This window comes from Phyllostomus discolor, chromosome 12 (assembly GCF_004126475.2).
Source record: "Phyllostomus discolor isolate MPI-MPIP mPhyDis1 chromosome 12, mPhyDis1.pri.v3, whole genome shotgun sequence".
Lineage (NCBI taxonomy): Eukaryota > Metazoa > Chordata > Mammalia > Chiroptera > Phyllostomidae > Phyllostomus > Phyllostomus discolor.
This window is the reverse complement of record NC_040914.2, coordinates 59,718,826-59,735,720: the sequence shown is the minus strand read 5'-3', so window position 1 is coordinate 59,735,720 and position 16,895 is coordinate 59,718,826. Positions and strand designations below refer to the sequence as shown.

The 16,895-nt window shown below is 56.3% G+C and overlaps 2 protein-coding genes across 3 annotated transcripts in view; one reads left to right on the top strand and one right to left on the bottom strand.

Moving 5' to 3' along the window:
* The window catches only part of CMTM4 (CKLF like MARVEL transmembrane domain containing 4), a 56,628-nt gene extending 48,290 nt beyond the window's left edge, over positions 1-8,338 (top strand). For both annotated transcript variants that reach the window (XM_036011961.1, XM_028502031.2), the window contains one exon: positions 720-8,338. In XM_036011961.1, the coding sequence (XP_035867854.1) occupies positions 720-884 (165 nt within the window). In that variant the 3' untranslated portion in view covers positions 885-8,338. The remainder of the gene's footprint in view (positions 1-719) is intronic.
* Positions 8,339-9,101: 763 nt separating this feature from the next.
* CMTM3 (CKLF like MARVEL transmembrane domain containing 3) lies at positions 9,102-16,737 on the bottom strand. Its single transcript, XM_028501906.2, has 6 exons — positions 16,541-16,737; positions 15,824-16,041; positions 12,735-12,890; positions 11,710-11,805; positions 11,212-11,332; positions 9,102-10,225 (listed from the first exon to the last, which is right to left on the bottom strand). Exons 2-6 carry the CDS (start codon positions 15,968-15,970, stop codon positions 10,197-10,199), a joined length of 549 nt encoding a protein of 182 aa, XP_028357707.1. The 5' UTR covers positions 15,971-16,041; positions 16,541-16,737; the 3' UTR covers positions 9,102-10,196.
* Between the last annotated feature and the right edge of the window lie 158 nt (positions 16,738-16,895).

Here is a 16,895-nt window from a genome sequence, read left to right as displayed (position 1 = left end):
ACCTGCCAGAACGGGGGTCTTGTCACCATTTAGCAGTCAGGTGATGTTTCCACTCTTTAGGGTGATTTCCGTGGGGGGTGGGGTGGGAACCAGACAATGTAAGGCATTGCCCGTGCTCCGCATCATGGAGACGGTGCCGCACTTCAGTAACAGGGTGATTAAAAAGGCTCGTAAAAAGTATTACACGGGCTGCTCTCCCAGGTGTGGCTCAGCAGATTCATTAGTCGTGACTGACTAAGGCGGACCCTGCTGCTTCTCACCCTGCAGCTGCCCAGGTGAGAGGCAGCTGGAGACGAGGTGGGGGGCGGGGCTGTGACTTGGAATGTCAGCCCTCGTGTCCTGAGTTGGGCTCACACATGAGCCCCTGATTTTTTGTGTATATGGTATTTTGGCTACATGTATGTTCCCATCTGGGAGCAGTGACCATGAAGGTGCTGTACAAGAGGCATTTTTTTTTAATTAAAAAAAAAAGAGAGAGATCCAAAATACCATGAAAGAAACCTTAGGCTGTTTTCAGACTGGGCACGACTTAGCTGGGTCACAGGACGGCAGACCTGGCCCGGGGCTAACAGCTAAACGTTCCTCGGGGCGAGGGGTGCGGGGCCAGGTGTGCAGGGCCAGGTGTGCGGGGGGCGCAGCTGCAAAGCCGCGGGGGCCGCGCCCGGACGCCTCGTGGACCACTGCTGTGTCTGAGGACTGACTGCGGCTGTTCCTTGCAGATATTTGGCTTCTTGGCGACCGCGGTCTATGCTGTGAACACGTTCCTGGCGGTGCGGAAGTGGAGGGTCAGCGTCCGCCAGCAGAGCGCCAGCGACTACATCCGAGCCCGCACGGAGTCCAGGGACGCGGACGGCCGCCCCGAGGTCCAGCGCCTGGACACCTGAGGGCCCGCCGGGGCCTCCTCCTCGCGTCCTCATCTCCGTCCTTTCCATCGAGTTTTCTTTCCCTCGTCATGTCAGATTTTCATGTGATTAAGCTGAATTTTGTCCCTTTTACTAAAAGCTCATTTTGGGAAAGGGTTTCCCCCCTGCAGAGTGGCCCCGCTAGCAGATAGGTGAGGTGGAGAACGCCTGTCCCCAGCCGTTCAGACCAAAGTGGGTGGGAGAGACCTGTAGGTTCTCCAGGGTTTGGTGGCCGTGGGAACAGCTGGCCTGCCTGGCTGCCATGTCCACGTTAGGTCCTCACTGTTCCCGCACTCAGGCTTCCCATCTGACTGTGAGCCACCCTGTCATGTGTATTTGTGACAAGTCAACACGTTGGATTGGATGGGGGCTGCTGGGGATGGGGGTACAGGTTGGAACAGTTCTGTCGGCAGTGGTGCCTGGGCGGCCCCGCGGTGAGCTCCGTCAGCATTAGCCTCGCTGTCGGGACCCTCCCCTCCTGCTTGTCTTCCATGCCTGGGGCGTCGAGGCAGCCAGCACAGGCCCCGAAAGCCAGGTGTGTCCTTGAGGGTCCTGGTGACAGGTGTGTTGGGCACGCTCTTGGCTGGGTCTGGACTTTATCGGGGTGGGCAAAGCTGGTGTCCCTCTGGGACAGCTCCCCAGGACTGCTGACATGCGGGAGGGGCCCCTTTCATTTCCCACCCTACTGAGAAATCACTTGATGCTTCCTTCCTCCGATGAATCACCTCCCCGAGTCCCGGATTCCCCTCCAGGAACACGGGAACCGTCTTGTTGGTCACTCTCCTGCCGACCCTTAATACTTTGAAGCTGAATTGAAGATTTTCTGTAATTTCACCTTTTCAGGTAAAAGCCAGGAAAGGAATTTGATCCATTCCACCAGCCAGAACACTTGCCTGTTTGGACCCCAGGTGGGGACACAGCTCTGCCTTAGAGATGTGGCTAATTTTCAAATACCGGAGAAGAGTTCTAAAGTGCTTCTGAGTAGACTTGTCTAGGATTTGAAAATACTTGAATCTGCAGCACGTTCTTTCACTGGCATTTCAGAAGGCACGCACTGGGGCTGTTTGTGCCCCGGGTCCTTGCTCTGAACACCCATCCTTGAGGTTGTTGGGAAGCATTCTCGGTGTGTGAGGTTTCAGACTGATTCTCGGTAGAGTGAAGATTATTGTGGTGAGGGAGTTAGACGAGCCCCTAGGATGCTGTATTTTTTTTTTCCTTTTGGAGGCTAACTGTATCTTTTATGGAAAGATTGTTTTAACGTGTCAGGTTTTCACTCTAAACTGTTTTTAATGTTTACAGACCTCACTCTAGCTCTAATATTTTTGCGATTGGCCCTCACCAAGGAAAAAACATGTACTGCCGGTGGGAAGGGAGGATTTTGCAGTAACTTGGAGAATCCCCAGGATCTCGTGCTGGTGAGCGATCACCACGTGGGCGGCATGCTGTGTGATAGGAGCGAGAGCGTGAGTGTGTCCGTGGGGGTGTGGAGAGCAGAGCGTGTGTGAGACAGTGTCCGTCTCTGCGTGTGTGGCATTGCGTTCTTCCTAACAGAACAGCGTCGAGGGTGCGGGGGCGGTAATCAGGTGACACGGCCAGGCTTGGGCTCTATGGGAAGTGATGCTGTGCTGTGTCTGAGTGGGCGGGTTAGGGGCTAGCTCCTGGAACCGAACGTCCAGTACTGTCTGGGTGCTGCGGTACCTCCTTCCCCGGGCAGTGGCCCAGGCTGCGTGGGCAGGCCACTTTGTCTGCTGCGGGGGCCATGGCTGCTGGTGCAGACCCAGCTGGCACGGTGGCAACTCACCTCCCTTCGGTCCCCCAGAGGGCAGCCAGGGCTGGCCGCAGCTGGACGTGCTGCAAAGCAGGTCTGGCCCAGCCCGCTTTCCTCATCTGTCATGAGGCGGTGCGAATCCTGCCTTGCAGGCTTTGAACCTGTTGTATGGAGTGATCTTTGAGAAGATGCTGACATCTGGATTTTGTCTCTTCATTTTATATATTTATTTTGCATTTGTTGAGTGTGTATGCCTACTCAAAATCGGGCTTATCTCCCTCTGCGAGTTCCATTTAAAGACAGGGTCACCAAGACTCAGCCTTGCATTAAATGGGGCCCATTTGGAAGGACCACCCTGAGCTTTATCAGACATCTCCTGCCGGGAATCGGGAATCGTGTTACTTGGCCTCAATAAAAACTGCCTTTGAAGTGATACTGAAGAAAAGAATACCATTCAGGCAGGACAGCCGCCCCGGTTTTCCCAAATCACCTCAGTAAGGCCGGTTTGCCATCTGGTGCAAAGGAGCCTCTCAGCCTCCTGAGGAGGTGTCGTCAGCTGCGAGGAACGGTCCTGAAGCCCATGGGAACCCTGAATGCCGACAGGTGACAAAAAGTGACTTAGGAGCTAATTCGCATCTTAGTGTCAGAATCTTTGGAATTATTTATGTCCCTGTAACTATTTAATATCCTTTGTGCCGTGAGGCTCTCCTATGGCTTTAGTAAATATATTTCATTCTATTAATTTGCTCTCACTACAACCGGAAGTAGCCAGCTGGCCCTCTGCCTGGCGCGCCGCACACCTGTCTCGTCGCCCGTGGCAGCGTGGCGGTTAGAAGTTGCGAAGGAGCGTGCTCGTCTCGGGGAATGTAAAGGCGCCTGCCTTTTTCTGTGTTGCCTCTGTGTGCAAGTAAGACCATCTAGATTTGGGGGGAGCTTAGAGAATCTTTTCCCTGCAAATTGGAGGAAGAGTATTTTTGCGTTTCATAGCTCCAATATGGATCAGCGTCAGGTTGTTTGGGGGCATTTTCAGGCCGAGGCAGCCTTAGCGTCTCTCAGTTTTCTGGTGGGATGACAGTGGCTTTCACAGTTCGTGCCGAACTTGGAGAGAGAGAACTACAGTTGCCCTGTGCCTTTGAATTTGTTCCTGGAGATGGTGTGGTTGAAACCCTCGTGCGTTCGGTGGCTTCAGACGGACGCAAACACTGGCGTCTGCAGAGAAGTTTTGTCTTGGCGCTGATTCGGTGGACGTGGTCGTCGTTTCCTCTGGTTCTCCTTTCCCTTCTCTCTGCACGGCTGGAAGGCGTGAAGGGAAACGCCCTCTCCCTCTTGTACACAGAGACTACGGTCATGAGAGCCTGCAGACACCTGTTGGCACCACATGTATCTGGGGAAGGACCAAAGCATTTACAGATTGCCGTCTCAGAAGTTTGATTCACAGTAAAGTATTTTATTTTAGATTTTCCCTCTGCAGCAATAGTCATTCAAGAGGGATTACCTTTGCCTACATAAAGGCAAGAATGTGTGGCCCACCCAGTCCCAGTGCTCACCCGTGTCTTCCTTGGCAACTTGAACTGAAGGGCCAGCATCGGCAGAGCCCAGCGTGGCCACAGGGGAGCCAGCCAGGGCCCGGCCCGGCTCTGAGGGCTTGGCTTGGGGCGACACCCCAGCCCCTTGGGCACCATCCCCATCCCCGGCAGGAACGCTCGTGCCGGTGGGAAGGTGTGGAGTGTGTCCGACCTCCACCCTGTGTTGGACCCTTCTGGCGAGAGCTTCGTGACTCACTTGAAAACATTCCTGCTCTTACAGAGCGCGGCTTCGCTGACTCGTCTTCGGAGGTTTCTCTGTGATTGACTCGTGTAAAGCCATAGGTGGTCTCTGAGGAGAGAAGCACTTACCTTCTGTCTGCGCGTGTATGCGAATTCTTGTTTGCAGCGAATAACCTTGAACGACCCCTCCCTCTGTCACGTCCTGTGAATGGCCCAGCCTCACCTTTTCTTGTGGACACTGGTGCTGTTTGGGAAGAAGCCCCTCACCTCTCCGTGTGTTTAAGAGGTGGAGCAAGTTCTGATCTCTGGGTGTGCAGGATTTTCTGCGGGTTGTTCCTAGAACCTGTCCCAGCAGACGAGGAGACTGTGGCGACGCCCTGCGGCCAAGTTAGCGATTCTGGAAGGCAGTGACGATTGATGGGGTTCCCAGGGTGCCGTCCCTGTTCTGAACACAGCAGCCAGGGAGTCGCCACTGCCTGGTTCTCTTTTCCTCCCTGTGTTGTCTAAAGGAAGGCAACGACATTGAACAGGTAGCAAAAGGCACAGGTACTTTTCGGGTTGCGGGCTGCTGCCGACTGACTCTCTAGAGCAAAATAAAAAGTTGCTGCCTGCTCCAGGGACTGCCATTAGCCTGGGAGGTCTCCAGACTCCTTCTCAGTTTCCTAGTGAAGTTTGTAGAACCCAGGGGTTCTCTCTTCCCCAGACCTTGCTTATTTTATCAGCACCCACGTTTAGCACCAGCAAGGCGACAGACAGGCTGGGAACAGGGGCAGGTCGGGGTGGCTGCTGAGGGTAACACTAGACTGGTCGCTGACCTGGGAAGTCTTGAAGGAATGTGCTTGGTTAACCGCCTGTCTGCCCTCCTGTCTTTGGAAAAGTGACACCTTGTTCTGGAATCGGCTTGAGAATGAGAGCTGAATGTAGGGACCAGTGTGCCTTGAGGCTCTTGCCTGTGAGTTTGGGGACTCGCAGGTGTGGACGGGGGACTCAGCTCCCGCCTGGAAGAGGACGCGGACCGAGTACTGCCCGGCAAACTTCCCAGCTCTTCACGAAACCCAGAAGCAATGGGTTTCATCTCCTCTCATGGGACATTGCTGAAGCTCTAAGAACTGTCCGGTGAGAAGGTAATTTGAAATATTCGACCCTTTACATTTCTTTCATTTCGAAACCATCCCTGAAAGAAAATGCCCCCAGTATGCGTTAGATCTAGAAGTGTCTTCTGCAAGCCCATGTTCTGTTTGGCCGTTCCTCGCCCCATCGGTGGCATTTGTGCCCTCTTGGGCTTGACACGGAGGAGTGGGGCCTGACACGCTTTCCCTTCTTTGGGCTGGACCGTATTCTCACTCCTTTTGGGTCTGTTCTCTCAGTCTTGGGGATTTTTTCCCTCATTTGTCGTATTCTGTGAGCAGCACAGTAGTAAAGGAGAGCTCCCCACAAGCGCCCTGAGTCTGAACGACTTGGTAGTAGTTTTCCTAGAGTAAAGTTTAGACTACGGATCCTTGATTAGTATGTCTTTTTCATAGGGTTGTTTCATTGTCTACATTTTTTAATGCCAAGACCTTAAGTCAGACACCCTGGTGTGGCTTGGGATGTGTTACAGTCAAAGGCTGGGGAGCCTTCATTAAGGGGTTAATAGCCTGGGCTCTAGGGAGCTGTCGTGTGATTCTCGTTCAGAGGAGGAAGTTGTCTCGAATGACCAATGCGGACGGGATTAGGGCGAGGCCCCTAGTTTCTTTTCCTGATTGTGCCTCCTCGCCCAGAGAAGGTGTGACACGGTTGGTTCCCGTAGGGTTTGTCTGCAATTCAGTAGTAATCTGAAACTGTCAAACCCTGGTCCTCTTTGGAGGGCCCAGCTGGAACCCAGGGGAAAAGTCCCTCTTGCCAGGAAAGCCACCCTAGGGCAGGCCGGGAAATCGGGACTGTGTCGGGCCGGTGCCCGTGCCAGGCAGGGCCAGGTCTGACTGACGGCTGCCTCCCTCCGTGGGGCCTTTGCCAGAATCGATTTGCAAGTTTCAAGATTCTGCTCCCCTCTCTGCATAAGCGAGGGAGGCAAATATGTGGGGCTGGAAGGAAGACCTGGCTGGTCCAAGGCTGGGTGGGGGGAGGCTGGCTCTGTGGCCCGCATGGCCCCCCAGGGTGGCCCAGGCCCGCAGAGCGGCCACCTGCTTGCAACTCGTTCACCCACTTAAAAATGAGTCTTCAGATTCCGCCTCACAATGCAATGACACATGTGGATAAAGCTAGTGCTTTGCATAACTTGATTTTTGTTGCGGTTCCCTCTAGGAGAATGCTAGGGATTGAAACTATTTGTATATGTTGAAATTTGTAAGGGTTCAGGAACCCATGGGAAAGACACTTAACTATTTATTACAGGTACGACTATGTTCTTCTCCCCCCGAGTAGGTAATTCTGTCTTTGTATATTTCAAGACAACTATAATCACTTCACCTTTGGTGCCTTCCGTGTGTCAGTCACATAAACACTCTTGTTAATCATGGAATTGAAAAAGGAAAAGATGTACATTTAATTAAATCAGATAACACTATTTTTGTAGCATGATTTTAGATTGTGTCCTTTTAATATTGCTTTCAGCAGTGCTGGTTTTGAGGTTGGCCATTTTCCCTTCGGACTTCGTATGTATTTTTAAAAAGAAAATGACAAAAACCGCCCCTGGCTGTCCCTGTGTCCTCTCTGCTGCTCCGCCCCCCCCCCCCCCCCAATCTTGTTTCCGCTTATTTAAACAGTCTGAGGGTAAGAGTATATTTCTGTGAAATAATTCTTAATCCGTGTAACTGCATTGGGCATTTTTAAACCACGTGTTCAGTGTGGGGAGCCACTGACAGTGGCCTCAGACGAGCCACCTCAGATAGTTCGAGCACAGTGGTTCCATAGGAGGAGACAAGAACAACACCCTTGGTGCTCTGGCCTCCCTTCTCTGGGTCTAAACCGGGGAAAGGCCTTCAGTCTGGGCCCAGTGAGCCGCAGGGTGTGCTCGGGCCGGGCTGTGCTGCCTGCGTCTGAGGGTCCCCCGCTGGTCCGGGGCTCACCATCCACTGGGTCTGCTCCGTTCACGGAGCTGGTTAGGCTCCCGGGCCCTTTCTGGTCGTGGGTCTGAACAGAACAATTCCCCACTGTGAGGAGCTGGGTGAGACCACCACAGGGGGGCGCTCTAGCTGCCCCTTCTTGCTTGCCCACCCCCTCCGGGACACAGGTTCCACCTGGTCAGGAAAAGTCTCGAGGAAACTAGCTGAGCCATTGCAACATGAAGGAATGGATTGATTGAAACATAAAATTATAGTTTTTTTGGTCCTTTTGGAAGGGTCAGAGTGTGTAATTATTTTCTAACAGAGGAAGTCGAGCCAGGTGGCTGATAACTCTTAACGGGATGACTCGTTGGCGCACGCCCCGGGCCACTTTGGGGGGCGATGTTAATTTAAGGACCATCGCACTTTCTTCACAGAAGTCTGATTCCTCTGACAGTTAGACACAGCTGTGGGGCGTTCTGAAGCGATGCCCGTTTGGTGAATTCTGGTTTATGTCGTTGGCTGCTCAGAGACCCCGCCCTGGCTTCCCGGAGGACCCGGGTTCCCAGGGGCGCGCCCCACGGGCTCCGACCAGCCCTCGGGTTGGATGCTGCCCTCGTGGGGGGGTTTGGGCCCCAGAGCCTTTGCTTTGGTTGGTGTGTCCCCGACAGCAGGCAGAGCTTCACGTTGCCCTCAGTTTCCCCCTTTGTTTCCTTTGAAGGACCAACTTTTCATGGTACTTGTCCTGATTGTTTTCATAGTGTTCAAATCTGTATTTTTGTATGTAGAGGGAAAATAATTTTCTCAACACTAATCGCTAATATTGTATTAAATCGTCATGAAGGAGTTCTTGTTTAATAAATGGACATGTAAAAATGGTATCGTCTGTTGCAGTGCTCTGACTCAGCTCCTGTCCCTCCGAAGGCAGTGGGCTCGGCTCCCGAAACAGGCCTGTTGTGGGGGCGGGGGGGGGGGGGGGGGGGGGGGGCGGAGACTGAACACAAGCACCGCTCAGGGGGCGGGGCCTGCCTGGATAGGTGTGGGCGGGCGGCCTGGCTGGGGCCAATCAGGCAGCAGAGCGGAAACGCCCACCGCGAGCCCCTCTTGGCCTCCGCACCGTCAGTTTTCCGCGCACTTTCAGAATGTGTGTGCAACCCACGGCAGAAAGCCTCGCTTCTTCCCGGCGGCCTGGGCCGAAATGCTGCCCCAAGCTCCTCCCGGACTCGGGTTCTGAGGTCCCTCGTCCAACCATGAGAGCGCCGGGCTCTGGCTGCCTGAGCCGTGCTATGGGGCGTTACCCAACAGGTGAGAGGCCCCGGGCCTCCTCGGAGGGGCTGTGGTGACCTGGGCGAGATCCCGAATCTTCTGTCGGCTCCCTGGACTGTAAAGCAGGACTGCGTGGGGGGTAGATACCAGCACACGCGTGAGGCACTGAGTGTGGTGCCTGGTGGGGAGCAGGTGTGCGTGTGTTGCTGCCAACACCTGGAGCCGGCGGGGTTCCCACCAGGACAGGGCCACGCTGCCCTGGGCGGTGCCAGTGGGTTTTCTTTTTCTGATCTAATCTGCACTGTATTTCTTCCCTATTACTGTGTAGTCCCCTGACACCCTCCCCTCCCCAAGGTGTTTTTCAAACACACTCCAAGCACGTAGTCAGTCTGGTTTAATTCATTTTGGCTTTTTTTTCGGGGTAGGAGATTCACATGCAAGAGAAGAACAAAAGTTACAAATGCCCCCAAACAGGTCCAGAACTCTGGCTCATTTCATAAGGCCTCATGGGTCACAGGAAATGCTATTTAAGAAGGTGCTTTTGTGTAAAAAATATACAAAGTTACTAAGTCCCACTAAGGATATGCATGCAGCACCGGTCCTTAGGCGGACACAGAAGGCACGCTCCACCTCTCAGGAGGTGGTCAGGAGACCTGCTCTGGCGTCTAGAAGTACATTGTCCTGAGCGCCCAAGAACCTGTCGCCTGCTGGCGGGTCCCCAGGGACAGAGAAGCCTCGGCTGGGCCTGCCCAGCTGCCCAGGACGCTGTCCCTGCTGTTCTGTCTTTGGGAGCCGGTAAGCCACTTGGCCAGCTTTTCTTTAAAACAGTCTCAGGCCCGGAATAGTCAGGCCGCCCGAAGGAGACACGGCTTCCAAGGCTGAGAGTGTCAGTTAAGGGCAAAGAGCGGTGTTCTCCCTGCTTAAAGGAGGACGAGGGATGTGGTGCTCCTTGAACCGGAGTGTCTGGGAAGGACCGTTTTTGACAAAGCGCCTGGAATGAGCAGGAGCACCAGATGCAGACGGGGCACCGGGGCCAGGCAGGCTGGTGGTTGGCCCCTGGGTGGTTTCTGTCTTACTTGTGCCTTGTCCCGTCACTCCCACCCGCCCCCTTGGAGTGAAGTATTCCTGTGAGGGGGTAACAAGGCTCTGTCTGCTTTGTCCCTTTGTGCTTGTTTTTGGCAGAGAGGTTAAAGGGCTTAATGTCTGTGGAACAGAGAGGAGGGGTGGCTGACTATTCATGACAGACGGCCTCCTGGGCAGAGTGGTTGGATGCGCTAAGCCGAGGGCCGCCTCCTGCGTGCTGGGCTCAGAAGTGGCACCTGGAAGCCGCGAGGAGGCCCGCTCCGTCAGCAACTCCTGCTGCTGCTCCAGACATCATGGCCGCCCTTGCAGCACCCCCGGTCCCCAGGCCACGGTCCGGCCTGCCGGTCCGACGTGCGGGAGCGCAGGCCCGCGTGGCTCAGGTTGCCATTCAGTCGGAGTCGGAGTCAGAATTCTCCTCTGGAAGGGAAGCAAAGAGGAGGCCTGGCAGGAGGTTCCTGGCTGCTGGCGCCCGGGAGCCTTCTCTGGGGAGCCCCCAGTGCAAGCTCCTCTTGCTGTCGGTGGGTCCGTGTGTGTGGGGGCCGGGTGCCCTGCACAGGCAGCTGCTGTCACCTCCATGGTGCTGTGGAGGCGGGAGCCCCAGTGCCCTCTCCTCTGGGGCTCCATGTGCCCCGGTCTCCCTGAGTTCTCACCTGGGGTGCCAGGGTCGTCCATCTAAACCCAAGCCCACCCCACAACCCAGCAGGAAAAGGAGGGAAAACTACTTCTTGTCCAAGAAACTCAAATATACTAGAAAATCAAGAAACCTCTCTTTTCGGCCATTGTATACTTTTAGTTCTCCTTGCCCCCATCCTTATTTTCTATTGTGATCAGAAATATGGTATGGCTGTGTTGTCACGGATGGAAAACCAGCCATCCAACTGGGAGCCTCTTTTTTCTTTCTTTTCTTTTCTTTTCCTTTCGTTTCTTTTCTTTTTTAAATTAGGTAATGGCACAACCACCATTCTGAGCTGAAGGATGGCTGTAGGGGCCAGAATGTCGTAACTCCCCTTGGATGTGACAAGCAGAACAAGCCCTAGCTTGCCTGGGTGCTGTGGGCCTTTAAGCCGCAGGCAGGCCAGGCTGCAGGGGCCGCTGGCTGGCTGCCCGCCTGGGTGCTTGTCAGGGACCATTTCACCAGATGGAGGTGCTGGGTGTGCCCTCAGCCGGGCCTTCCTGGAAAGGCCGAGGCCCTGGGGAGCCCGGTGGGGACCAGCTCTCTGATTAGTGCTGCATGAAAGGATATGAGAAACAGGCTGTGCAAACACTTCCTGTTCGTGGGTAAAGGAGATATACTCTGGTTCCAGCCTTAAACCAGCCCAGTGTTCCCAGGGGAGTGCAGGGCCCCTGCCCTGATTGTTCTGAGGCACGGGTTCTGGGTGGAAACCCTCAGGGTGGCCACTCACCCTCCGCCTTGTCGGCTGTGGTCTCGTCTGCAGAGCCTCCTTGTTTGAGGAATTTGGCCACATCGTTAAAGATCAGGTAGAAGTCAATTGCAAACACGATAGTGGCAAAGAAACCAAACACCTGTGGGATACGGGACAGGGTGGGTGGGACGCATCTTTAGGGGCTGGGAGTCCCTGGTCCAGGAGCCTGAGAAGCAGCCACCCCAGCCCCACCACCTGGTTTTATCTGCTTGGGTAAGCAGCTTGGATTGGCAGGCACAGGCCCCTCCCATTCATGACAAATGGGAAAATGAGCTATTAACTTGGCTGGCAAACAGCCTTTCAAAGCTCATGGCAGAGTAGATCTCTAATAGATTTTGGGGAGCCTAAGCAGGGACAAAATATGCCCCAGATGCTAAGCAAGTGTCCCAAGGGGCATAGAGGGCCTTAGGAAGGGCAGGGTAAGCTTGAGGGGGGCATCATGGACACCCCCTTCCCAGGGGAAAGGCTGTCACTCACCCCAGCCGCTTTGGAAGCCCCATCTGAGTATTTGGCGACAGCTGTGATGGAGATGGCAAAGTAGATGAGGGCTGCTGTGACACAGCGTAGAAAGTCCTGGGGAGAGAGACATGGTCACACTGCCCTGGACTCCCCGGGGAGGGGTACAGCACGGGACAGGCTCAGAAGCCTACCAGGGGGTAGAAAATGACTGGAATCCCAGTTTCCAGAGGAGGGTGGGCCTGGCAGCCAGGATACATGCCTGGCTCCCGAGTCCAGCATCTGTGGGGCTCCCACCCTGTCCTCCCGCCCCTGCTTGGGTGCCTCTTACAGGCTACCAGCAGCTGGGGCTGCCCTGTCCCCGGTCCAGCTGGGCTGCCATCCTCTGCCCGGTGGACGACAGCATACAGACCAGGCTGCAGCATGGCCCGTAGGGATCTGACCCTGGGCCTCACTTTGCCACATACTTGTTGCAGATCCACTTTGCATTATGGTGTCTGCTTACTTGACCCTAAAATGGGGATACAGTGGGTACAGCCCATCAGGAAAAATGCTGGGTATGAAGTCAAGAAGAGACCAGCGTTCAAGTACAGGCTTGCTGTCCCTTTCTTTGACCCATTCCATGCAGCAAAGTCTGAGGCAGGGCTCTGGGCTCTCCCAGGTGATAAAATGAGTTGCCAGAGGGCTGGGGTCTGGGTAAGTCCCGCAAATCCTCAGTTACCCTGCCTTGCCCTGGTGGAAGTGGCTTGAATTTCTGCGGCTGAGACTCATTCCTGCAGGCTCAGCTGGAAGCACCAATGCCATCTGGTGGCCAAGGGCAAGAATGCAGTCTGGGGTTCCCTGCCTCACAGAGGGACCCCAAGGCCCTGATCTCGTCACATGGCTGCTGAGTGGTGGGGCCCAGATCATCTGAAGCCAGGCCTACTGGCCTGGCTCCAACCAACAGCAAATAGTCCCTCCCTCGCATTGAAGAGAGGGCAGGGCCCAAATGCACAACTCTCTCTGATGACCAGCTAGCTACTTCCTCTTGGGGCCCCAGCCCTCACCATCATGGGCCAGCATAAGCCCTGCCACTTGTCATTCAACTGCATGGCATCAGCAAAGAGGAAGAAGAGGGCCAGCAGGAACTCCAGCAGGGGCGCGGTGAGGAAGGCAGATGCTGACGATGCCACATAGCAGACAAAGGTGATGAAGGAGAGACCCTGGTTGGGGTGGGGAGGGAGAAGTCAGAGCCGTGGCACAGCCCCTTGCCCAGTGCCCCTCCCAGCTACCCTGCAGTCGAGAGCAGGGGAGGCTCCGGTGCAGGAGGCGACCTGCCCTCAGTTCCAAAGCTGCCAGCATCAGAATCTGTTTGTGGGGCCTGGGCCCATGCGTGTGTTGCCCCTAGTGTTTTTGGGCGTGGCCCTGAGTCCTGAACCCCATGCCAGCGCCCTGCCAGGACCCAGACAGGAGGTCCTAGCCTCCCGGTGTGCCCTGCTCCCCAGGAGTCCATGCTATGGCGCTGCTCACCCCCACCCTGACCCCAGCAGGCTCTGTGGCAGAACCCACCCAATTCAGAGGATGGCCAGCAGGAGCTAATCAAACCTAAGAAGCCTCAGAGGCAGCCCACGAAGCAGGAACCAAATTACAAAAAAAAAAAAAAAAAATCACTCCCAACACACAAGATTTGTACTTTTCACTGAATATAATCTTTACCTGAAAAATAATGAATAAATCTTACATTTAATTAAGGATATGGATGCTGAAATGCTTAGAGATGTGATGTACTGATATTTTCAATTTGCTCTTAACTCGTGGAGAAATAAGATGGCTTGAAGGACAGGTCGATGGAGAGATAGGCAAATATACCAACCAGGTAACAACCGTATAATCTAGGTGGTGGGTATACAGGTGTTACCAGTGTGACTCTTGCAGCTTTTTAATATATTTGCAACTTTTAGTAATAATATGAAATAAACCTCCAGGGGAGCAGTGTTGACACGGATGCCTCAGGCCCTGCTGGATGTGGGCGAGCTGCACTGAGGCCTATAAGAGCGAAGATGTTCTCTGCAGCCCCGTCCATGCACCGTGTGTGGCAGCTGGTGCTGGCGGACCGCGGGAGCCCCCAGGCAGTCCTGCAGACCGGGCGCTGCGAGCAAACCAGGGTGATGGCACTGGGTGTCGGGCTGGTGCCCGAGGCTTGGGGATCTCCTGTGATTCTCACAACCATGTGCCAGGTGCTGCCCCCAGCCCACTTCACAGATGAGAAGACTGAGGTTCTCAGAGGTGAAGTGATGGCTCAGTGTCATGCAGCTATTAAGAGGGCAAGGATTTGAACCCAGGGCTGACTTGACCCCACACAAAGTGTCCTTAAGCAACCCTGCCCTGGTTTCTGCACTGTGTCTGGGTTTGAACATGTCCACGGCCGAGCCTGGAGTGGGGCCCAGGGGTCTCGAGGGACACCCATATGCCCCACAGGAAGCACTGTGGCTGCTTTAGGCAAATGAGCTACAGAGATCTCAGGGAGTCCCCAGGGCACCCACATCTGTCCTGAACACAGCCATCAGGGTAGCTGAGTCCGACTTGAACAGAAGGGAAACTAGGGCAGAGAGGCAGCTAAGAGTCTGCTAGGGCCCCCCAGGAAGGCAAGGTAGGGGACCCCCCCCAACCGAGCCTGTCCACAGCTCCTGCTACGTTTACTCTGTGCGGTGGGCTGTTTTTGCATGCCCTCTCTTTCTTGTTCCCTGCCTCCCAAAGCCTGGTTCTGGGGATCCCCTTTTTGATCCCTGTTTCCTCATTCTTAGATTCCCAGTAGCCAGTTCCTCCCCCTTCCTGTCCAGTCAGCCTCCCCATTTGCTTGGGCCTGGGGGCAGGAGTGACCCGGAGCAGCTCCCCCTGTGACTTCAGTGCTCATCCTTTCTCCCCGCTCCTGGTCCTGCCAGACTGAGATTCCTGACACCCACCCATGCCCTCCTGGCCTCCTCTGTGCTCTGGCCAGCTACCCCTTGACCTAGGAGGAGGGCCTCAGTGGGTGGTGGATTCAGGGCTTCTCCCCCAAAGTAACTCCCATCAATCTCGGGTGTGGCTGGGGTAGCCAACCAGGAGGCAACCCCTTGAAGTGAGGACTGTTGGTGGGTCCTGGCGCCTCACCTGGGAGTTGGGCAGGTCCTAGGCTGGTGGCCTCTGGGCTGACCCCTGGCACAGCAAAGGTGATAGAGCCACCAACTGCCTCCTAAGGTCAAAGCAGATTCCTCATTCCTCTGACCCCCACCCCCCTGAGTCCTTGCTGTCACCTGGCCCTCATCTCATCCACCTGCCAAATCCCCTAGGATGCTCTGGCCTCAGCTTGTCTGCAAAGTGGGAATGAAGACAGGGGCTGTCAAGTTACAGGGGATCTAAGTAATAAATGCCCCTCCCTCATCCCGCGTCCCCTCTGCATGGTGTCTTCCTCCTCTTCCCTCTGTGCAGGCCCAGGACCAGCCCCCACCCCACAAGCGGACAGTGAGGGAGTTTTCCAAGTGTCCGGAGGACAAAGACCTGACTGGCCAGGGTGGGGGGTGCGGGGAGGAAGAGCTCAGCGGGGGCGGGGCGGCTGGATCCCGACCAGGAAGGGGAGGAGGGGGATGAAGTCACCACGCTGACGCTGGGCTCCAGCCCCCGTCCCTCGGCCTGCGTGCCCCCCACAGTACTGCTGGGGCCTCACCCAATCCCCGGGGGTCTCCTCCCCACTCTCTGCTGTCCCCACCCCAGTTGGATGGACTCCACTCCAGCCTCCGCCCTGCAGCTCGAGGCCCGGCTGGCCGTCCCTGCGCCCCGGAAAGCGGGCAAGGGCGTCCCTACCCGGGGGTCGTGAAGGGCTGAGTGGGCTGATTCCTCCAGGCGCCCAGAGAGGGCGGAGGTGCCCGAGGTCACACAGCATTTCCAGGGGCCCGGGACCTCTCTCCGGGCTTCCCTAAGCCCCTCAGCTTCGTGCTGTAGACCCGGGAAGTCCAGGGTTCAGGCCCCACCTCGCCTCTGACCCGCGCGCTGAGCTTAAGCAAGTCAGTCCGAAACGTGGGCAAGTTTGCCCACTGGACTGGGCTCCGAGAGGGGTCGGCCGGGCGCGTTCGGAGGCGCCGCCCAGGGGGCCCGCGGGAGGGGGCCGCGCTGCACTCACCGACTCCGCCAGCAGGAGGCGGCCTTTGAGCGAGCAGAGAAAGGCGCGCGCGGGCAGGAGGGCTCGGAGCCCGGGGACCGCCGCGCCGGGCTGGGAGCGGCCAGCGGGCTCGGGGTCCGGGTCGGGGTCCGGGTCTGGGGGCCACATGACGGCGACGAGGACAAAGCTCGGTGTTGCTCCCTCGCGCCCCGCACCCGGGAGGGAAGCGGAAACCCAGACTGTGCGGAAGGAGAGAAAAGCCAGACGAGCTCCGCGCAGGGGCGCATCCCCCCCGCCGCCCCGCCCCCGGCCCGCCTCTCCTCCTGCCCCCTCCTCCGCTCCTACCTCCCCCTCTTCCGCCCTCATTCCTTCGCCTCCCCTCCTCCCCTCGGACCCCGGCTGCCCTGGCCCGGGGCTTCCTCATACCCCCCAAATTCTCCGCGCACCCCTATCCAGGAAGCTTGAGACCTCCTCTTTGCCACCCCTAAACACCCCGTCGGAGATGCCACCCAGCTCTCCTTGCCCAGAGCGTTGTTTACACTCGTCGTCTCCCGTCGGGGAGACAGGGCTGGAACCCCGGACCCTGGGCGTCCGAACTGCAAGACTCGCGCTAGTCCGCCTGCGGCTTTGACCGCGCTGGCAGCTCCCCACCCAGCTCCCGCTCCCGCTCTTTTTCTCCCTGGGCCATTCCGCCTCCCATCGCCCCCATTTAACCGGGGTGGGTGCCCAGACGCACACCTCATAGCCTGAACACAACAGAGCACAGCACAACCACGCCCGCGTATGCACGTCTTCAGGGCGTCAGTTCAGTCTGTCCCAGACCAGCCCGTGACATTCTCGCGCCCCCGCGAGGGGCGCTGACGTCCATCCTTCCACCCCGAGGGCCAGAGCCCTGGGGGTTGTCCTTTTTCTCCACACCCTCACCACGAAAGCCAAAGCCACCGTCTTCATCTCTTAAATTTTCCTTCATCTCTGCCTACTTCTCACCATCACCAAGGCGTCCACTAGATTCCAAGCCACTCCTCTCTCCTGCACAATTCTGAGGAAGCAGAACTCGGCTCCACTTCCTGTCTTGGCATCCGAAGGGATGCTT

Coding starts and splice junctions, on each gene's coding strand:
- CMTM3 (XM_028501906.2), bottom strand. CDS start 15,970: ATGTGGCCCCCAGACCCGGACCCCGACCCGGACCCCGAGCCCGCTGGC. Junction 12,891..15,823: donor GCCTCCTGCTGGCGGAGTCG/GTGAGTGCAGCG, acceptor CACCCCAACCAG/GGTCTCTCCTTCATCACCTT. Junction 10,226..11,211: donor CACAGCCGACAAGGCGGAGG/GTGAGTGGCCAC, acceptor CTTCCCTTCCAG/AGGAGAATTCTGACTCCGAC.